The following is a 22,901-nucleotide window of genomic DNA, read 5'->3' as shown; positions in this document are numbered from 1 at the left end:
TCATTTGAAACTGAATAAATTAGCTTTCCATTGATGTATGGTTTGTGAGGATATGAACATATTTGGCCGAGATACAACCATTGGAATCTTGGAAAGATTGTAAATCTGGAATCTGAGGAATGCAAAAAAAAAAATCATAATACTGAGACAATTGCCTTTAAAGTTGTCCAAATGAAGTTCTTAGCTATGCATATTACTACGGTAATCAAAAAATAAGTTCTGGTATATTTATCGTAGGAGATTTACTAAATATCTTCATGGAACATGATCTTTACTTAATATCTCAATTATTATTATTTGTTTTAATTTTTTGTGCATTAAAGAGAAATCAATAATTTTGACCCATACAATGTATTTTTGGCTATTGCTACAAATATACCTGTGCTACTTATGGCAGGTTTTGTGGTCCAGGGTCACACATAACTGAGATATACTGTCCATTATAATATTGTGATGCCTAACTTAACTTATAACATTCTAAATGTTTGATTTTAGTTTTTTTGTGTTTTATTTTTAATTCATTTAGACAAAATAGTGCAGGTTTCATTAGCTATGATGTCAAAATAATGATCAGCTTATCAGTATCCGCCAGAGTTTAATATCACTGCTTCCCAGGAGTTGTATTTGTGTGTTAAGCTTGTGTTTGAAAAGAAAGTGTCTTTAGCCCATAAATTACTCTCCAAACTATTTTTTGCACGCAAACTTCCTTAAATGTCTGTTACTTACTACAAAGCACACACACAGATAACACAGGTCAGTTTTGCAGGTGAGGTGTTGCACGCCACTGCCCTACTCTAGCAATAAGACCCTGTTCTTCCAAAAGAAACACACTAAAGTCCTCCCCTATCAGACGCCCTCCACTCTGAGGCCAAAAGCTCCAGCTGCAGACTCTCAGCACTAACTCACACTAGGAGCCAACATCAAGACTTGAGCCCCTACAGTGCCTCACACTTGCGGCTAGGAAAAGGCTCTGCTTCTCTTGATTATCATGCATTCAGGCGATCTGGTTGGCACTTTCAGTGGCCAGTTACCCTCCCCACAACAGCAGGATTTTATCCCACAACATGTGAGACCCTGAGATAATCATTCGGCACGTCTCCTACTGACATTGCATATGTGGCCCTGCAACAATGCACTCTAAATGCTGAGGTTCGAGCCATACAGATGTCATACTCTGCTCTAGTTTTCCTCCCACGTTTCTTTGGTAATGCTGTGTTGACTGAAGGTCTGTGGCGTAAGAATGCTTGAATGTACTTAGTCATGCCTGAAGCTGCGCATTTTACATTTCCATACTTTAACTCTGTTCTTGAACCCAATCCATAACTAAAATCGAACACTTCTCTGTCCTCCATCCTCCAGTTGTTGGCGTTGTTTAATGCTTCATTTAAATGATGTGCTTACATCACTTTAGAGTTTCTGCTGGCAGTACAAATGCAACCCTTGGGGAAAATGTAGTTCTTGGGGCAGCACCACCTTAGTGACTAGTTCCTATAACTGAGTTCCAATTATGACCCAGTATGAAATCCCCTATAATTAAGGTAAATATGAAGCTTTAAATTATTTTAAGATATTTAAATTACATCACTATTGGATTAATTATTTTTAAGTGACTTACTGTTGGATTTATTTTCCAGTGCATTATGGGATTGCATTATCTTAATGTTAATTTATGAAAATACAGTCGATGATCTTTTGTTCATGTTAGTTTACAGTGCATTAACTAATGTTAACAAACACAACTTGGGATTTTTATAATGCATTGTTCATTATTAGTTCATGTTAACTAACTTATGTTAACCAATGAACCTTATTGTCAAGTGTTACCAGAAAATATATAACAAACATGATTAATGTAACAATTTTAAAGAACAAAGGATGCTTTCTTATAGCTTTTGAAGCAAGGACACCACCATCTTGCAATACCACAGCATGTGACATCAAGGGGTTAGTATTCTCCATGGGCCAGTGAAGTAATATAAGCATTTCTTTACTTTTTTAACACATACTTGTTTTGAAATGGAGGAAGATGAACTTGAAAAGACTGTTGAGCCCATAATAAGTGCAACTGCTTATGCATTTGAGTAGATACAGTGAGGAGTATCACCTTTACAGGTGGAAAAAGTCATGAACCTAGTAATTTTGTGTGCATTTGCTCAAGAAGATGTGAAAGACCCCTCAATTTGGTACTCGAGTACTGTCCGTGCTGTTGCTTTTTGTGTGCATGTGCACAGAAACAATCTTTCACAGTGAATGAGTACCACGTTAAAATCTCTTTTCTTGCACTTGCATGGCTTAAAATACTTAAATGTTTAAACTGACAAGAGTTAAAACAGTTAGAATTATAAACTTATTTTATAATGTACAGGTTAGACATGACTTCAACACATTTGTGTGTTCAAAATGAAAGAAATAGATAAATAAAAAATAGCTTGTACTACTTCACTGGCCACATGCTGTGGTATTGCAAAATGGTGGCACTCTTGCTCCAAAATCTATAACAAAATTTTATTTTCCGTTAAAATGGTTAAATTAATCTTATTTGTTAAATGTTATAATTAAATTGGAAATCAGTTTACTGAATAATGTAAAACTCACTGACTGCTTCACTTCCACTTAAAATGTCACCTAATGAGGAAACATACAGGGATTTGGGACAAAGTTTGTGCAATTGCTTTTTTCTGGTTAAAATGAATATCCAAGAGCTTTCAGAGAGTAAAGAGAAGACTAAGTACAATAGGAAAATGAATACAAGAAACCCTGATGCTCAGTATATCATCTGTAGAAACAGAAGTCAAGACTTTTAATTACAAGAGCCAGTCATATTTTGAATAAAGCATGTTTTTTTTTCTTTCTCCTTACAATACTTCCTATATAGCTGCTTGGAGGTGTTACCATATGTCCACAGAGTGGACTGACTTGCATCAAAGTGACTTTGTTTATATTTTGTTTTGGACACTTTTAGACAGTGCCACATTTTAAAAGCGTTTCAGACTGACTTCATTTATAAATACAGCTGAAAAACAACATATACAGAAAGAGAGAGGAAGGGAAAACTACAGTCTCTAGACTGAATTCCATTGGGCATTGAGCTTCATAGCACTAATAACACACACACACTATCTATCTATCTATCTATCTATCTATCTATCTATCTATCTATCTATCTATCTATCTATCTATCTATCTATCTATAATTATTGGTAGCTTGGCCCCGCCTCCTTCCATCCCATCTAGGGACTCTATTTTATTTATATGCATACTATGGGAGTAGTATATTATACACAGTATAGATTAATTACTCAAGTATGAATGTGTGTGCATAAGTGATTTATTTTCCACACATCAAGCACATTTCCTTCATTCTCTGAGTACTTGGCCTCAGCCTGCCCGCCCTGATGACTTGTTGCACAGCTCTGCCTGAAAATGTCTTCACATTCTTTACTTGCTAACGGCTCAGACAGTCAGAACAGTAGTGTCTATGTGTATGAGAGTGAGAGAGATTGTGACGTCTGCACTTCTGCCTCGCCTCTTTAACGCATTCCACTTTTCACTCAGCTATCTCGCCCACACACTCGGCATGTGACTGCCAGTGACAGGAAATCAAGGATGTCAAATCCTGCGCTCTGCTATGCAGCACAACGCTCTTTCCAAGAAGGCCTTCTCAAAAGCCTGCTGAGCATTACCATGTTGTCTGACACCAGAATTTTTGCCTTTATATTTTCTAGAATTCCTGGATAAAAGTCAGAATAAATGCAGGACTAATTTCCTAGCTTTCAGTTATTGCACGGATCCCTAACTTGAATATCTTTGTAACCTTAAAGAGCCTTAATCAAGGTTCTTTTTTTATTTTATTTTATACAATTCCCTAAAGTATTTAGCGTTGACATTTGTGGGCAGTAAGTATGTAGAGCTGAGCTTTTTGGAGAGTTTTAAAGTGCCACATTATGACCTCAAATGATGTCATTGTTGTTTGGTCTGCTCTGCTTTCCCTTCAGGGACACTGAGAGGAGAAACCTAGAAGATTGGTCAGCTTGACAGCGTGAAGATTGCTTGGCTCTCCTCGTCATGCATTCGATTCCAAATCCCTTTTTGCTATGGCTAGATCACATAGTTCATAGATTTTAGAAAATAACATTTAGAAAACGTATATTGAGCCGACTTTAAATTCTAAACAAATGAGCCACGTTCAAAGCCACTGTGTAGCATGACTTTATATGCCAAGTATAACCTAGTTAGAAACCAAAAAGCTTGGCGGCAAAACGGTTTATGCCAATAAACGTTGATCAAGCAATATAAATGACATTGCTTTTATACGGCAGCTCATAAAAAGATAAAATGAAGTATGCTTGTCTATTTTTACTCTGTAGTTGCATTAGGTGTTCCTGAATGAATCAGCATTTTTGAACAAATCTGTTTAATGAATGATTCAGTGAGTCTCTACTAAAGACAGTCACTTGTTTAATTCCTGCATTTCACCTTTTCTTTTTTATTACAATTCTGTAATTTAAAGGTTTTGTTCCTCCAACAATGAAAATTCAGTTATTACATACCCTCATGTCATTCCAAACCTGTAAGGCTCATTTATCTTCAGAACACAAATTAATTTGTTTTTAATTTTTTTTTTTTTTTTATGAAAACCGAAAGCTCTCTGACCCTCTATAGGCAGCAAGGACAGTCAAGGCCCAGAAATGTATAGTCCACGTGACATCAGTGATCCAACCTAAATTTTATGAAGCTTTGAGAATACTTTTTGTGAGCAAAGAATGCAAAAATAATGACTTTATTCAACAATTTCTTTTCTCCCATGACAGCCCTCTGCCATTAACATTTATGGAGGGTCAGAGCATTCTAGAATTTCATCAAAAATATCTTAATTTGTTTTCTGAAGATGAACAAAGGACTTATGGATGACATAACGGCATGAATAATGACAGAATTATAATTTTTGGGTGAACTATCCCATTAACGTTAGCAACCCATGCGTTTGCAATGTAAAGCATTTCATACAGTTATATGAAAATCTTGAATTTGTGTTTTTAAATCGGTTAATTGAATGATTTAACTGCTTGCTAATCTTTCCTGAATAAATGAGTGTTTTTTTTAAGGATCAGATGAACTAATGACTCCCTCACGAAATCAGACACTTGTATGGAATTAGATTTGGGCCAATAATAATGAATTGAACTTTTCCAGAAGTGGAAAGTTAATTAATTTTTTTTTTAGCATAAATCTAATTCCAAACAAACCCTCATCACCATCTATTATCTTACAGACATAGAAAGAAAAATCCCAACCACTAATGAACAGACTGGCTGATAAACAGTCAGTTAGACTATATATATCAGCAATCTTGGTACAGCACCCAACCAATCAAATTTGAGGACCATACCTGTTGTATAATTATAAATACACTTGACAATTGGTGTCTTTTATCACCTATTGCTGTCGCAGCTGTTCTATAAAACCAAGAAACGTGACAAAATCACTAACACACAGCCTCTTATTTCATCACTCAATTCATCTCAAACAGAATCGTTGTTCATTTGAAAAAGTGGGATCATAGTCTCTTCAATTAACCATGCCACAATATGATGTCATATGTAGAGACTAGAGGTAAAACAGGCCATGTCTTCATGAGGTAACTGAGATTTGAGAACTCCAGCTGCTATAAATCATTTTGTCAGGTCAAATAATTTTGCTCAGCTGTGGTAAACACAGCGCAACTACCCACCTGACCTCCCACAGGCATTCACACAACTCACGTGTTGCTCTCCACCCTCACAGACTGAGTGGATTATGAGATGATGAACATGCTCAGAGGGAAGCCAGGGCAAGTTTGCACTTAAGTGACGTAATCTAAAGAAATGGTTTTCCAAATATGCAGCATGCTATACAGACACATGCGTTAGCTGCCAGATAGAAAGAACCAGAGGTATTTTGGCTCAGGTGGATAACTCTGTCACCGAATTATTCGAAAAGACAAGCCAGATGGGATTTATTCAACTGCACAAGCACACATTGCTTCACTAAAAGGTTCAATGTTACATTCTGCAGTTAGCACAACCGCGATTCATGTAAATATGATAGATCTCTAAAAATTTTTTTAAGAGCTCTTAAACCTTATTCAAGTAAATCATTCAAGTCTCATGTGTCTGAATAAATGATGATTGGAAAAAAAAAAACTGATACTGCATAATCCATAATGAAAATAGTCACTGTATAATGATTTATATGCAAATTTAAATCAAAGTACTGCTAGCGGCAACTTCAAAGACCCAATCAAAGTCTTTAAGATAAAACAATATTTTATTTATTTTTATGGCATACATAAAAGACGGAATCATAAAGGACTATATGAATTTATGACTACAATATTTATATAGCGTGGTTTCTTGACATGTTGCACAATATAGGTATAGTGACAAAGCGATAACACTAAGTTAAGAGAATATGATGTTTCCACTGGAATGTCATTGTTGACAAAGCAAGCAAAAGCAAAAGCTGTTGCTAAGCGACAACATCAGATATCTTGTACTCATCTTACACAAAGAAAATGACACCAACACACTTCCTTCACAATGTTGGTTGCTTCGAAGTAAATATTTGCAGCAGCACTCTGCAAAACTAATGTAACAAGTGGTGTTGGTACACACTAATTTCATTTGTTTCTGCTTCACAACTTCTCACTTGCATATGAAAGAAACGATCTCTCAGCGTTTGACGTAATTTTTTAAAAACAACCTTTTAACTTTGTGGCGACATTATAAAAATATAAATTTAAAAAAATAACAACAAGGCTTAAACTATGACGTTCAATTGCAATTATATAACAAGTGAGTTCATGAGTCCATTTAAATGAATCATTAAAATACCCACCCAAAGAGTAATTTGTTCAGGAATAAGATTCATTCAGCTATATGCTTTTAAATCACTAAAAAGAACTAGTTCTCAAGAGGTATAATTTATTTATGAGTGGGATCAAACTATTTACTATGTATTTTATCAAATGCAACCATTGAGGTAAACTCAACAGAAAGACATGTTTTGCAATTATTTCTAATAAAACTCTAATAAAACATTTTTAAGTCAACCCTACTTATTATACAGGTAAAATTCAGTAATATCATTGACTAATATTCACTTCTCTGCACGCAATAGTTTGAGAGTCACCCTAACTGACCCCAAGTTGAACTCTCACAGTATTTCACACATGCAGTGATGTACAGTACACTGAATTTCTCCAAACATGCCCTGGTTTTGGAACAGTGCTTCATTTTCACATGAATGTGAGGAGCAGCTGTCAGTTTAGAAAGTTAAAGGGGCAGCTCTGTGTGAGCTCTGCTAAACCAAGGCTCGGAGCCGAATAAACAGTAGACAGCTGCCCTGGGACAATGGCACCTCAGTTAATGATTAATGCTGTTAATGAACAAATCAAGAAAGCTCTTGATACTTGCCAGAATTCTTTACTCACAGCCAGCAATGTGCTGACCCTTAAAGGCCCCTCGTCACGGGTCTGTGGTAGAAATGCTTGGGGAAGCAGAGGCAGAAAATTTCAGTCACTGTTTGTGTCATTACAGTCCCCCTGAAAAACGGCAGATATGCATGAGTCAGCATGGTATGGACTGACTGTGTTTTTCATGTTTAAACAGTACTAATGCAAGGTTGATACTGAGTTTAGCTTCAAATGCTGATGTAATCATCACAATATACGCAATTTCCTGTGCTGAGAGAGCTTCTGCTAAGAACATAAATTCAGATCGGCTACAAAACACAGCGTTAGCATTGATTCTCTGTTGTGACAGTGAGAGCTTTGAGATCTATGGGATATCCTCATGATGTTTATTCCGCTTGCAGGCAGTCCCCTCACAAATCACTGATAAATGGCTATTCATGTAAGTGATAACAGATGTTGGGGTCTCATTGAGAGCCAGTGAAAGTGTGTTCTGTATGATGTGTAAAAGCGCTGTGTGTTCAAACCTCCATTTGCAGAGGTGGCAGGTGTTCCTCCGTTCTCCAAAAAAGCTAGGTTTTATGTTCCTCCTCAAGTTAGTTGCTTGGTTTCCATGGAAATGCTCAACAGAAAGAGTCTTGTCTTAAGGGGCCTGTGCCGGGGAAAGCTTTACTAGCTGCCTGGACCGGACATTAGTGAAAAGAGGGAGAAAAAAATGGGGGAAAAGATGAAAAATCAATCCAATATGGAAAAACAACTGAGCATTGTCTCTGTGCCTGATCCTGAGATTGAATGGAGATGTTCAGAGCAGATGTTTCATATGAGAGAATGCTGGGATTTCACATTACAGATAGCGTCACTGAATCGTCTTAAAATGTCTAAAAATCGCCTCTTTATAAGAAACTATTTATTTGTAACAAACATTTAATAATAATAGAACAGACTTTTAATTGTGTATCTATACTGAGAATAGCAAGACTTCCTGAGAATTAAAAGTAAACATCAGGAATAATCTAGATACCTGTTTTCATATATGTTAAAGGGTTCATTAAAGGGATAGTTCACCCAAAAATCTAAATTATGTCATTAATAACTCACCCTCATGTTGTTCCAAACCCGTAAGACCTCCGTTTATCTTCGTAACATAGTTTAAGATATTTTAGATTTAGTTTCTAAAAGAACCGTTTCTGTCAGACGCGTCCGATTCGAGAACTGAGGAGCTGATGATACTGCGCATGTGTGATTCAGCGTGAAGCAGAGTCACTCACAGAGCGCCTGAACTGAACTGATTCTTTTGGTGATTGATTCTGAACTGATTCTGTGCTTATGTTATGAGCGCTGGTAAACCGAAGGCTTGAATCAAGGGCAATCATCGGCAATGACGCCATTACGTCAAGCACAAAAGAACCGCTGAACCGTTTTCTTCAACCGGTTTATTGATTCGAACTGTCCGAAAGAACTACTGGTGATCCGAAAACCGATGCAACTGGTTCTTGACTCGTGAACGAGTCACTCTATTGTTCGTTATCTGGCTCGGCTCGGTGTTCATCTTCAGTTCTTTCTTCACATCAGTTCAGTCAGTGTACTGTTTGAGTAAATGAATTACTCTGGGATATTGGTTTGTTTTAACTCAGAGGGAGTCTCAGCCACATTAAACAAGTTAACAGCTTAAGTCATTTGCAGATTAATGCGTATTGGAGACGCGAACCGTTTAAAATGATTCAGTTCGATTTGCTGAACTGGTTCAAAAAGATCCGGTTACATCGAATGATTCATTCGCGAACCGGATATGACAAACTGCTTTGTTTTGAACTCTCTCTCACAACAGACACAGAAGAGAAGACGATGCTGAATAAAGTCGTAGTTTTTCCTATTTTTGGACCAAAATGTATTTTCGATGCTTCAAAAAATTCTAACTGACCCTCTGATGTCACATGGACTTCTTTGATGATGTTTTTCTTACCTTTCTGGACAAATATCTTAAACTGTGTTCCAAAGATAAACGGAGGTCTTATGGGTTTGGAACAACATAAGGGTAAGTTATTAATGACATAATTTTAATATTTGGCTGAACTAACCCTTTAACTGAGAAACAAAATTCCCTTGATCTTTTGACATCATTGTGTTCTAAAAGCTTTTGGAATGTTCTACATGATGTGATAGTGTGTATAAGCACCGCCTCCACAGAAGAAGATATTTATTTCTTTTTTTCACTGAGCACCAAATCAGCCTATTAGAATGATTTCTGAAGGATCATGTGACATTGAGGACTGGCGTAACAGATGCCTTAAATTCAGCTTTGCCATCACAGTAAATAAATACATTTAAAATAGAACAAACAAGTGATTATAAATTGTAATAATATTTCATAACATTACTATTTTACTGTATTTTTAATAAAAAAAATGCAGCCTTGGTGAGTCTAAGAGTCTTATAAAAACATTAAAATCTTACAGACTCCAAACTTTAAAATGGTATAAGCAACCTAATTGGGTGAACATTAGCCACATCTGAATGAGATTCCCACTCCATTTAGTTATTTTAAAGAATGTTTCAACTGTTTGTCCACACAATAAAGTCAACAGGGTCCAAAACAACATTACCGGACCCTTTGACTTTAATTAACCTTTCGCAAAGAGCTTGATTGACAGTTGATCTGACCAATCATAACGGCAAATTCAAACTCTTGTCCGACAAACAAACCAGACAGAAGAGTAGATTAACTTCGGTGGACTAAAACTTGAAAAATGTATTGACATCTTTCCGCAGTTGAAAAAAAAAAAAAGTTCTGATGTTCATTCATGTTTATTTTGTGCTTTAAGTAAATGTGAAAAAGACGATTGGTTCACTTGGCGCTTAAATTGATCTGTCACAACACATTAAAGAGCCAAAAAATGGTAGCCTATTTATCTTTCGAATTTCTTAAAAAACAACAACGTCTTTTAAAAGTATATTACTGTCATAGTTCAGAGAGCAATGATTTTGGATATATAATCTCGTTCAACTATATAGGTAAACCAAACATACTTTTTTTTTTGTTATTATAATTTTTTTTATCATTAACAAAGCACAGACACTGTGTTTAGGGTGTGGTCAGCAGTTATTATCTGCACTGAGGGGACAGTCAATCGACTAAGAGTAACATGAAGACTGTCGGGATCACTTTCACAAATGCTGCCTCCATGTGTGGCTGAATCTGATTTGAGAAAGCCGATCTGAGAGGCTGCTGTCGGGCCGACTGGTGTCTGGTTAGAAGTGTATGGGGTGGAAAGGTAATCTGGTAAAATGTCACCTGTTCTCCACTGGAGAGAGTCTCTCTTACATAGACAGACTGATCCCCATCTGCCACTCAAGCTTCTCAAATAACCGAAGAGATTGTCATTTAAAAAGCACTGATAGTGTATGATTGGAGCCTTTCATCTAAACTATACGGCTTACACTCTGCTCAACCAGCAGCCATTGTAATGATAAGCAAAGAATATGCAAAAAAACACAAGGCGATTTAACTTGTTCAAGAAATGAAGTTTTATAGATTCTTTTTTTTTCTAATTAGAACCTCATTTGCATCTCTTGATTCTTTTATATAATCATGTGTGGCAATTTATAAAAAGTTTCTAAAAAGTCACTGAAAAATACAGTTATTTTAAAGAAGTAACAAAAAAAAAAACAGGAAATTCTTACCACATTTACATATTTAGGTGTTTATTGCTGACTAAATTATGGTTTTTTTTTTTCTGAAGCATGTGTTTGTTTTCATAAAGCATTAACGCTTTTACTGGGAGACAGTTAAAATGCCTTGGTAAGTGTTAATTATCTTAACCACAAAACTCCTTTTCATCCTTACACAAAAAGACAAAACAGCACACACCATGCAGCATAAATCTCCCAGAGCATTTCATTTGCTCATTTTTTATCTCTGTATCCTCGTCCCCAAGAACGATGTGATGTTATATATTTAGATAATATTGCTGTTTTCTGGTTTTAGATATACATTTAGTGACTCATTTGAGTCTTGTTTTATGACTTCGGTCTTGCACAGACTTTACCCAGAATGTGTGACTGTTTTTCCTTTTTTGAAATGACTGCTGTGGCATGGCTTAAAGGACAGGGAGCATACCACACACAAACCAATTTAATTGTTTTGTTTTCCACTGCCTAATAAGAATGTGTATGCATGGTAATGTATTCAGTCTGGGAAATGGCTCTCAGAGCTAATTTAAAATGAACAATCACGATGCATAAATGCACAGGGAAGCCTTTGCAGTTATTGGTTTAGAGCCCATTGTGTGTAATGTGTGCTTTGTGATGCAAAAAAGTTGAATTTTAAGTTGACAAGAGGGGGAACACATGGGGAACTGTATTGGCAGACAAACCTAGCTCAAACTCATCATCTGCCCCCATGCTGAACCGCTCTCACTCAAACCAACGAGTGTTCCGTTTCTCTGAATACTGAAGACGAGCAGATTCATCCACCTCATCCAACTACACAGACCCCCCACCATATACCACACAATACAACTCATTTAGGAAGATTCACCCATAGTCTTTGCCTGATTATCAACACTTTTCATTTTACTGTATTTCCTCTTTAAAATGCAACAGAGACATCTAAGAGCTAAGAGTGTTTTATGTCAAAATTGGCAATTGGCAATATATTATTTACACAGTAACAAGACATAGAATTCTTCATCACACACATGTATATCATTTTTTGCTGGGCAGTCTCTAGACAAGACAATATACAAGACAGGAGTGCAGTATTGATCAGCAAAGGATATATGGATAATGTGACATTGAACATGAGCCCAATTATGACAATAACTGCAGTCCTGATTAATCTCCTTCAATTGTGATCCCAACAATTTTGTAAAAAAGAAAAAAAAAGCCAACTTTCTTGAACAGTGATTAAAAAAATAGAAATATAGGCTACTGATAACTTAATTGTTTAAACGGGTCACATGATGAATTATAATTCACCATAAATAGACTGGCTGTCTGGCCAAATATTGTACTGGCAACACTGTCTACAAATTGCCATCAGCAAAACACATGTGATATATATATATTAGTGCTGTCAAACGATTAATCGCAATTAATCACATCCAAAATAAAAGTTTTTCTTTACGTGTGTGTGTGCTGTGTTTATTTATTAAATATATATATATATATATATATATATATATATATATATATATATATATATATATGCATGTATATAAGAAAAATATGTTATATTATATTTATATTTGTATAAATTATTTAATATAAATTATACAAATATAAATATATGTAGATAATTTCTAAATATATTCCATATGTGTGTGCATTTATATAATAAATATACAGTACACACACACATTTATTTAACTTATATTTATTTAACTTAACTTAAAAATGTATTTGTCCACAACAACAGCAACAATAACAAAAAAGATTCAATAACAGAAAAGGAATGTAAACATGATACAATAAAACATTTACTTAACAGTGAAAACAAACCTTTAACGGGACATTGCATGTACTTTTTAAGTAAAATATTTCAATATTTAATGTCAAGATTATGTTTTTTTAATTATGTTTCAGAATTGTTGCTGCTTATCCCATATAGGTTAATCATTCTTTTTACTTAAAATGCAATGTCCTTTACTTTTTTTACTGCAGTATCTTTTTTGTTGTTTTTATTGTAGCATTTTTACATTATTTTTCTGTTAAACATTTTGTATCACAGGAATGGGAGCTCATCTTATCACTCCAGTATAAAAGGCTTATTTTATATTATGATCTAACATATGAATATCAATAGTGCAAGATCCCTCTAAGTCCATAAGGGCAGTTACTGATATTGTATTATATGCATATATTTTTCACATATATATATATATATATATATATATATATATATATATATATATATATATATATATATATATATATATATATATATATATATATATATCACTCACACACACACACGCACACACATATTCTTTTAGAAGAGACAGTCTGTTTCCTCACTAATCTAGATGTTCAGATCCACAGAGTTTCTATTAGATGAGCTGATGCATCCAATAACCTTTCCGCGTCCCAGCTCTTTCCCCCGCGGTGATCCCGTTTTGACACAAAGACAAAAGCAAAAAAAGCAGTTTGAATGGTGAAGGAGCGAGCAGGCAGGGAGAAAGCATGAGGAGGCGGCGAGTCTTTGTAGTCTGTGAGGAATGCGGAAACTCGCCTGCTCTGTGTCAAACTGCTCTGAAGGGGGTCAAGGCACATTCAGCCAGCGTGGGAAAGCGAGGAGCAGACCGAGCACACACACGCTGCATATTCCTGCATATATGGGAAAAACATAAGAGGGGAAGGAGTGCCATTGCAGATCGATGAAAATCAGTTCCCTTTTTATCCTCTCCGCTTTCTTGAGGAACTGATCGGACGATCTTTCACTTAATTTGTTTTTGCTGAGGTGGTGCTGCTGGGAGATGGGGCTTAGCGCGTGCACCATCCGACTACCTGTGTGGCCCGTCGCGAGGACACTGCACGAGCTGTGATGCATGTGGAGACGCTGGGAAACTTACTGAAGTTCGTGAATGACGCGACATTCCGGGCGGAATATAACAAACAGGGTAACTATCCTCTACAACTACAACTCCCATTCACTTGCGATACTTCTACATTCAGTGCGCGTGTGTTAGTGCATATGGGGTTCGCGTGCACGCTAGATGGATCATTAATTACACGTTCGTGTTGTTTGAGTGTGGAAACTAATGTAGGCGCTTTAGTGCAAGCTTTTATTGAGATGCACAGCTAAACAATGCAAACAGCAGACAACCACGTGCTCAGGGCTGTGTGGCACAAAGAAGAGCATGGACAATCTTGTCATTAGAAAACTCGGTCTGTTTATTTCTATTGACAAAATGCGCATAGGTTAGATTTAAAGCTCGAGTCTGTTACAGTAGCTATTGTACGGAAGAGAGTTAAATTAGGCATACCTGTGTCGACGCAAGATTAGCAAGTAGCCTAATTATGGATCAGTGATGTGAGGTTATTAAAAAACAGTTAGCTAAATAAAATATGAAATGCATACAAAATGATTTGAATAGACCTTTTCTGTGATCAACGCGTGTTCAACTTCTGAATTAAAGGCTAGCTATAATTATATATATAATTTATATAGGCTACATTTATTATTTCAAATAATTTTTAATTAGAATAAAACAGACATATTTATAATTTTTAGGGTTTTAAAGAGAAAAATGTCAGGGTGGTGTGATTGCTCCGAAAAAAAAGTTTGTATTTTTTGTTTTAACTCATATAATTTTTTTTTACATTTTATAATTGTTTAAAAGTAGGTATATATATATATATATATATATATATATATATATATATATATATAATTTATAGACCTATTAAATTTGTCAGTGTGGTTTAACCAGCATGCACGAATCCATTTCGTTGTCACGTGACAAGAAAACGATAAAATAGGAAATATCACATTGAGGTCCCATGTAGACCCTCCTGTTTCAATGTCATTTTTTTTTTTTAAATAAATATATGAAAATGACTTTTTATTATTATTATTATTATTATTTTTTAAAACACGCCCCCCCCCCAAGTCAAATCAAAAAACCTTGATAACTTTTTCAGATTTGACAGTAAAAAAATCATTATATTTGTTTAAAATTATCAACCTTGGAAAGTGTTGAAGCACTTTGTAAAAGTAATGATGAAGTTGTGTGTTCAACCACGTGTTCAAACTGCAAAGTAGGCATTTAGTAGCTACAATGGTTACGCCACTTGACACGTTTGGAGTCATCAGTTCGAGATGCTCTGAACACAGGCTGAAATTAAAAAACCTAGACCTTTAAAAGATTTCTCCTTTATATAAATTGGGACATCATCATTCACCTAGGCCTTTCTTACTCTGGACTATATATATTGATATTTAACGGAATTTTCTTGATATGTGGCTGTAAAGGCGGCTGAGCTTTGTGTATGTTGAATTTATGGGTTAAGCTCCATGTCTGTTATCTTCAGTGCATAGATAAGATTTGATTTAACTGATCACATTGGTGTTTACCTCTTTCTCCTTCTGTGCTTGCGCTCTACAGGCAGTGCACGTGCCAGCGCCGCTCTCCCAATAATGCCTTTGTGAAATATCCGCGAGCTCGTCACGTTTCGGGATTCCCCGCAGTACCCTCGCCGCGAGAAAAAATGGACAAAGAGAGCTCGACCCAACAATATGAGCCGGTGGCTGAGATCGGTGAAGGTGCTTATGGAAAGGTGTACAAAGCACGGGATTTGAAGAACGGGGGCCGCTTTGTAGCCCTGAAAAGAGTTCGGGTGCAGACAGAGGAAGAGGGAATGCCGCTGTCGACCATCCGCGAGGTGGCGGTGCTGAGGCAGCTGGAGTCCTTTGAGCATCCCAATGTGGTCAGGTAAAAAAATAAAAAAGTGGGGTGAATGGTGGTGCTGTTGATTAGGGATGCATGACAAGAAGTCTGTTTTAATTTTGTTTACAGATGGTAGCTTAACATACAATAAGACATCTTACAATGAACATATCCTTGATATCATAATGTTTTAAAACATGATTAAAGGAGTGAGGAAGAAGACATTGCACATTCAGAATGTTTCTGTTAAGAAAAGCCTGGTGCTACAATGAAAATAACTTTATTCCTCATATTACAAGTTTCATTTCCTGCACTTTTTTTTGGCACACAATATTAAACAAGTCTGCTGCTGACATATCCTTTTCCTGATTTCAGAGGATACTGTCCTCAAAATCCTGTCACATACCTATTGTTACAGAACTTTTTTTTAGGGTTGCGTTAAATTAAGTACTTTTGGTCCCTCAAGGCAGAAGGAGATCTGGTAATGTGCAATATAGGGTGTCAGCTGTCACATGTTCCTATTCGTAAAACTCAATGATCTTCTGTGTGTAGGCATCCTAAATTGTTTGGGGAAAATTGGCCAAAAGTGGGTTCAGACATATATCACGCCTATGGTTTCCTGTCGCGTCATTTTGCACTCATCGACCCTTGATCAAGGGAGATCCCCTAAGAACTTCGAGAAAACCGAGACACTTGATAAAGCTGCATAAATTTGGTGGATTCGCCTCAATCAGCTTCTTTTCTTGCGGGGCATTATGCCCACTCAGTTTTGAGTTGCTAAATGTGTGGGGAGCTTGTTATTAAATTCCTAATAGACAGATATATTGACTAATTTGACATTACTGGCATTGGATGATAGTTTTTAGAGCATTGAGTAGTTTTAGATATTATTTTACTGACTTTTGAGAAAAATATTTTGTACATTTAGTGTTACTTCAGGCTTTTTACTGCATCTCTTTTCTTATATTGGTATCAGCATTGGTCCCTGATGTGACCATATTTGCTAATCTCTAACCATAATGCTAAAATGACTCATCGTTCCTAGGAATAAAAGATGAGTATCTCTGCAACAGATTATCTAGTTAATCAAACCACAGTGTCTTCTCTCTTTGCATTAAAGATGAGGATGTCTTCAGGGAACAGCTATGCGCCTTCCATTGTTTTGATAATTGGAGTGTCAAATGCAAATCGTACCATTGACACATGCACTGCTCTGACAATTCACCTTTCCTGGTCAACTGAAACGATATCTATTGTTGACCTTTATGTGGAGATGTGAAACCATTGATGCGCAAATATCTGGGAGCAGCCGGCTTTCTTTTTCAACTGTGAATAGATGCATTTTAATTCCTTATTGTCTGCGTCTGCCATCAAGGTTATCTTGTTTTGTTTTGGTAATGCTTGTTGATATTTTTAGCATGGCTGCTTATTAATGTTAAAATGGGTAGGTGGGGAATATTGTTTTGAGATCACCGATGACTCTGTCAGGGGAGTTCTTGTTATAGTTCACTCAAGTGATGACAGAACTAACGTCATTGGCTGGCCTAGCTCAAGGCTTTAACCTTGCAATGGATTGTTGTGCACTTCAAGCTGCTGAGCATTTACACGTCATTCTTTTGGCTAGACCACCAGACAAGGTCTGGATTGCAAATGTAAATTTTGCTGCGTTTTAATTTGCCCAGGAATACAAATCTTTTTCATATTGTCTGTCCATTTGTTTTCCCCTTTGCTTTAATGACAACAGCGCTCAAGCAGCATAAACTCCATAAGTTTGTCAAAACCTGATCATGTTCTCCAGCATGATTTTAGATGTTCCACAGAGCATCTTGAGCTTCAATCAAAGAACATGATCAGAAAAAGTACATTAGAAAAGTTTCATAATTCATTGCTAAAAAAAACTTTTCAAATTATTTTATTGGAGTTGCAGACTTTTGGACCCCATTGTTTTTATGAATACATTAAGTATATGTGGGATCTACAGAACAGATTTTTATTTATTTTTTGTATAATGCAAGGCAACAAAGCAAATGGAAGATTTTTTTAAATGAAACTCTAAACAGTATTAAGAGATGTAGGGGCCAGAGAATCCTATAGAGCTGTGTGTTTGGAACGCTGTGAAAGTGCAGGCAATCCCTCAGTTCTTATAATGAGAATATTATTCATGCCATATGTTTACCTGGTTTAGAGGCTTCATTGTGGAGCAACAATCTGGATTCCAGCAGAAGTGTTTCCTGTAGAGGTTCATTACGGATATATGACTTTGTCTCTAACTAAAAGTCTGGGGATAACTCATTTTCTTTTCAAGCAACATCTGGCAATTAGAGAACCTATCTTATCTTGTTATAAAGCATCCATCCATGTCCTTGAAGTAGTAATTTTAGGATTATGGCCTTTTTGCATTGAAATGATGCTATGCTGAGATGCCTTGCCAATATCAGTTTTGGGACAGTGTCAGCTTGTCTTGTTTAGACAGTTTCTGCTCCATTAAACTCTTTATTGCAGATTATATTGTAGAATTTGCATACTCAGTTATGGTGTATTCTATAAACTTGTCAAAATTCATACTAAATAATTAAGAGAGATCACTCAAAGAGCTTTTAATGAAATCATTCTTGATTATGCCTTTCCCTTGTTTAGGTTGTTTGACGTATGCACAGTTTCCAGGACTGACCGGGAAACCAAACTAACTTTGGTCTTTGAGCACGTGGACCAAGATTTAACCACATATTTGGAGAAGGCACCTGATCCAGGAGTGCCACCTGAAACTATAAAGGTACTATCATCACACCAGCAAATTCATCTCAGTATCGACAATCAGGCAAAGAAACTGTAACCTGATGCCTTCAGCCGGTCAACATCAACAAATCGGAACAAATCCTTATTACATTTACATTTACGCATTTGATCTGAAGCAACTTACAGTGCATTCAGGGTATACATTTTTTTTAATCAGTATGTGTGCTCTCTGGGAATTGAACACACAACCTTTTGCCCTACTAATGCAATGCTCTACCACTGAGCCTAAAGAAAAATGTTTACTGTTTAATGCACACAGTCAATGCAAATCCTGGTCTTACTTTGCACAAGTCATAAGTGTTCATAAATATTGTGCTTTATAATGCTTTAATAAAAATATAATAACTTGCTCTGCTTTTTTTGCTGATGTCATGAAATAACTGGATTGCAACCAAATTCTATTATATCAACTGTTATGGATAAAACAAGATCTTTTCTTACACATTACTAGTTAAATCTCAAGTTTTATAATAAATGAATCAGGTTATGGAAGTAAAAAAGATTGAGCATAACATTTTACAATGACCTTAAGCTGTAACTGAAAACAATGAACTTATACTACAAAGTGAGGGAAATTCTGAATATAAAACCTTCATTAATTAACTTCTGTTACAGGTGAGCCTGTTTTATGGAAGCTTATTTTAAACAGATTTTTATTTCAGTGGTCTGTATTGTCTTCCGATGGGTATTTTTTATATTAAAAAGGATAATAATAATAATAAAGAATTTGAGGCCCTGAGCAAAAAAAATAAAAACAAAAAAAAAAGTTTTTTTGCCTTCTAAGTGGGCAGATGAAGGATGGAGCTCCCTCAGATCACAGAGTCCTGTCCTTTTGATGGGCAGTGCATGTGGTGGATGGGCTTCTAATTAAAGGGCTGGGTGCCTGTGTGCCTCTATTTTCATTCAGCTCTGGCTTTCACCAAATATTGGCCAGAGGAATGTTGCTTCAGTGTATGTGTGTGTATGTGCATGCAAAGGGTTTGTGAAAGTGTGTATGTCTGGTTAGTGGCCTCCCTCTCAGCCATTCACTAGACTGAACCAGTGGACTGCAAGGGGCTTCCTTAAGTCATTCAGGCAAGATATCATTTTCATTAGTCTAGAAATAATCATGGTGTGTGTCCTGTGTCAGTGTCCTCTTACGTTCATCCGGAAAGCTTTGAGCGGAAATGTTGGATTTTTTTCTGTCCTGATCATCTACTCTCCTGTAATCTATTTGGACTTTTCCCACATGGTAGTCTTACAAATCCATTCATCATATTTCTCTACCTCTCCCCCTAGGACATCTTGCATTGAGTCCTGCAAACAAACCGTATCTCTCTCTTTGTCACTCGTGCCAAACTGTAAGGGGAACAGAAGCTATGAAACATTTGAAAAGTTAAAAAGTGACACCTAAGATGTTTCCTTTGCAAGTTTTGTGTATCATTAAGGAAGGATTGTGTATCGAGAGGGACTTTCTCAGTCTTGGTTTGAGTCTATAGTTTGCATGTTACAGATAGATATGTGGTTTCTTTGCATTTTCCCCACCTAAAAGACCTAATTAAAAGGATGTTTTAAACTGATCAAAAGTGAAGGTGACTTGCGCTGTAAAAAAAAAACCCTCTATTTCAAATAAATGCTACACTTTCATCCCAGAATATATATATATATATATATATATATATATATATATATATATATATATATATATATATATATATATATATATATGCAGCATTAGGGCTGCATGATAAATCGCATGCGATTGTCATGCGCATCTCGTCAGTAAAGCAGGTTCTGTGATTAGTAGTAAATCTCCATCACATGTTTTCAGATGGAGTGGCATTTAATACACAGAGCCATTGTTCACTGACAAGCTACGCAATATTGCGTTCATAATCGTAGCACCTGAAGCTGCTTGACTGACAAGATGCACATGAAAATCGCATGCGATTTATTATGCAGCCCTAATGTGCACAAAAGTTATTTCCGGTCCTCGAATCTGATTGGCTTAAGAGCCTTTTCCAGGAGTGCGATATTCTAGTGATAACAGATCTGCAACCGTTTAACCATTTGTGTAACTCCGCTTTAACTCAATTGTCCAGTATCTTTTTACAGAGAATGTCATGGCAGACATCCAAATCTACTATAATCTTATAAATAATACGTAAATAATGTAAATAAATGTTTAGACTTCAAATATGTGGTTTGTTAATAAGGATAATGTCTGTTTGAAAATTTGCTTTGACGTTTTCAGAGATCCAGGGTGTCAGCGGCTGTTAAGGCAATAACGTCACGTCAGCCGCACATTCTTGCTCCCTTCTCTCCGACAACCACTCACACATGTCTCATTCGCTCCGGTTAAATAGTGCTTGTATTGCTCATTATTTTCGTCATTCCCGCAGGTTTCACGCTTTTGGTGTAATGCACACCACCACTGATCTATATTAGTGGAGTGCACAAGCCTGTCTCAAACAGCTTGTGAGCCACAAATACCAAAAATGAGTGGTTAACTGCACTAAAACCTTCAAATAAATACAATATTATGTATGTTAATTGAGTTTTCATATTTTATTAGCTAAACAAACGTAAGCTTCCACCAAGAAAAAATAGTTCAAGCAATAGAACAGCGCCGACTGCTGTTACCCGGTTGAGCCTGTGTTATTACCTTTTTCTAGTTAAGTAAGGGAGAATGTACATCCAGCAAAATGGCAGCAGCTGCGTTTGTATGAAACGAGAGTGAGTCCGCGATACCAGGATGACATAATTAAACAATAGTACACCATTTTGAATCAAGTTTTAATATTTTAATAGCTAAACAAATGCAAAGCTTCTACCAATAAAAAAAATAGTTCAAGCAAGAGTACAGCGCTGACTGCTGTTACCCGGATGAGCCTGTGTTATTAGCTTTTACCGGTTTTTTATCCAGGGATAACATTCCTCGGAATGTCGCGACTGACCAATCTGAATCAAGTATTCCACAGAGCTGTGTAATAACGAGGGATAACATACCTCAGAATGTTGTGACTGACCAATCAGAATCAAGTATTCCACAGAGCTGTGTAATAACGAGGGAAACATACCTCAGAATGTTGCGACTGACCAATCAGAATTAAGTATTCCACAGAGCTGTGTAATAACGAGGGATAACATACCTCAGAATGTTGTGACTGACCAATCAGAATCAAGTATTCCACAGAGCTGTTTAATAACGAGGGAAACATACCTCAGAATGTTGCGACTGACCAATCAGAATCAAGTATTCCACAGAGCTGTGTAATAACGAGGGAAACATACCTCAGAATGTTGCGACTGACCAATCAGAATTAAGTATTCCACAGAGCTGTGTAATAATGAGGGATAACATACCTTGGAATGTCGCGACTGACCAATCTGAATTAAAGGTACAGGTTGTAGGACCTGCCACGAGAGGGCGCACTACCAAAACAATAACAATCGTGTGGTTTGATGACGCTAAGAAGTAGCGTGGAATGATGGGATTTGTTGTGTCTTTTACCCAACAGCTGACGGCCATCAATCAGACGGAAAGATAAATCATGGATTTAACGGATGCAAAGACGCGATCAGGCTATGGATCAGATGCGTCCTCGTGCGGGTCTAGAGACGCAATGCCCCGCGTTTGCCGTGTGTGCCCCATAATACTAATCTTGTTGATCGTTATAATGGCATACATTTTTCTGTAAAGATAAACAAATCAAAACAACTCACCTGTCGAGTAAAACACAAGCGAGATCGGCATCTCTTTCTAGTTAAAGTTTGTCGCGAAGCTCTCTCCATCTACAAAATGCATCACCGATATTAATCCTCGCTCTTTCTCTCTTGTCCCAAACTCTTCTTGGGTCGTTTGGTTGGCCCGTACGCTTACGTTTACGGGAGCTGTCCTTGTCGACAGAACCAGCGGCAGACGGTAAACAGTAATTATGTTCCATAAATAAGTAACACAATCCACCATAAAACGTGAAAGAAGAAGTAAATAAGGAACTGCTTGAAGCAAGGTAGTGGTTTGCTTTACACTAGACACTACTTCCGCTTTGTCCACGACACTGTTGTCATGTGGTTTCTACCTCAGTAAAGGTGGTAACAAAGGGTAACTCACGTCATTGACAGGCGACTGCACTGCCCCGTGTTTAGAATGGGAATTTTCTCATAATTTACAAGTAGTTGAATACATTAGAGATATTGTTAGTAATCAGCTTGACAAAATATATAACACTAGCCTAGTGGTTTTTGGATATTTGCAAATATCTTACAAATTGTACCTTTAAGTATTC

General features: G+C 36.5%; 1 protein-coding gene and 1 long non-coding RNA gene across 2 annotated transcripts in view; one reads left to right on the top strand and one right to left on the bottom strand.

Annotated features, from left to right (window-relative positions):
• Positions 1 to 7,460: 7,460 nt before the first annotated feature.
• On the bottom strand, positions 7,461 to 15,633 carry LOC132145425 (uncharacterized). The gene is made up of 3 exons (XR_009434463.1): positions 15,525 to 15,633; positions 7,978 to 8,130; positions 7,461 to 7,582 (listed from the first exon to the last, which is right to left on the bottom strand). It is a non-coding gene; the product is annotated as an uncharacterized LOC132145425 (long non-coding RNA).
• cdk6 (cyclin dependent kinase 6) overlaps positions 13,518 to 22,901 on the top strand; it is a 39,231-nt gene continuing 29,847 nt past the window's right edge. Inside the window, exons 1-3 of the mRNA XM_059556451.1 lie at positions 13,518 to 14,067; positions 15,556 to 15,882; positions 18,475 to 18,610. Of these exons, the coding sequence (XP_059412434.1) occupies positions 15,659 to 15,882; positions 18,475 to 18,610 (360 nt within the window). The 5' untranslated portion in view covers positions 13,518 to 14,067; positions 15,556 to 15,658. The remainder of the gene's footprint in view (positions 14,068 to 15,555; positions 15,883 to 18,474; positions 18,611 to 22,901) is intronic.

This window comes from Carassius carassius, chromosome 8, assembly GCF_963082965.1.
Source record: "Carassius carassius chromosome 8, fCarCar2.1, whole genome shotgun sequence".
NCBI lineage: Eukaryota > Metazoa > Chordata > Actinopteri > Cypriniformes > Cyprinidae > Carassius > Carassius carassius.
Note: the sequence above shows the minus strand (reverse complement) of the source record. Positions and strands in the feature narration are given on the sequence as shown.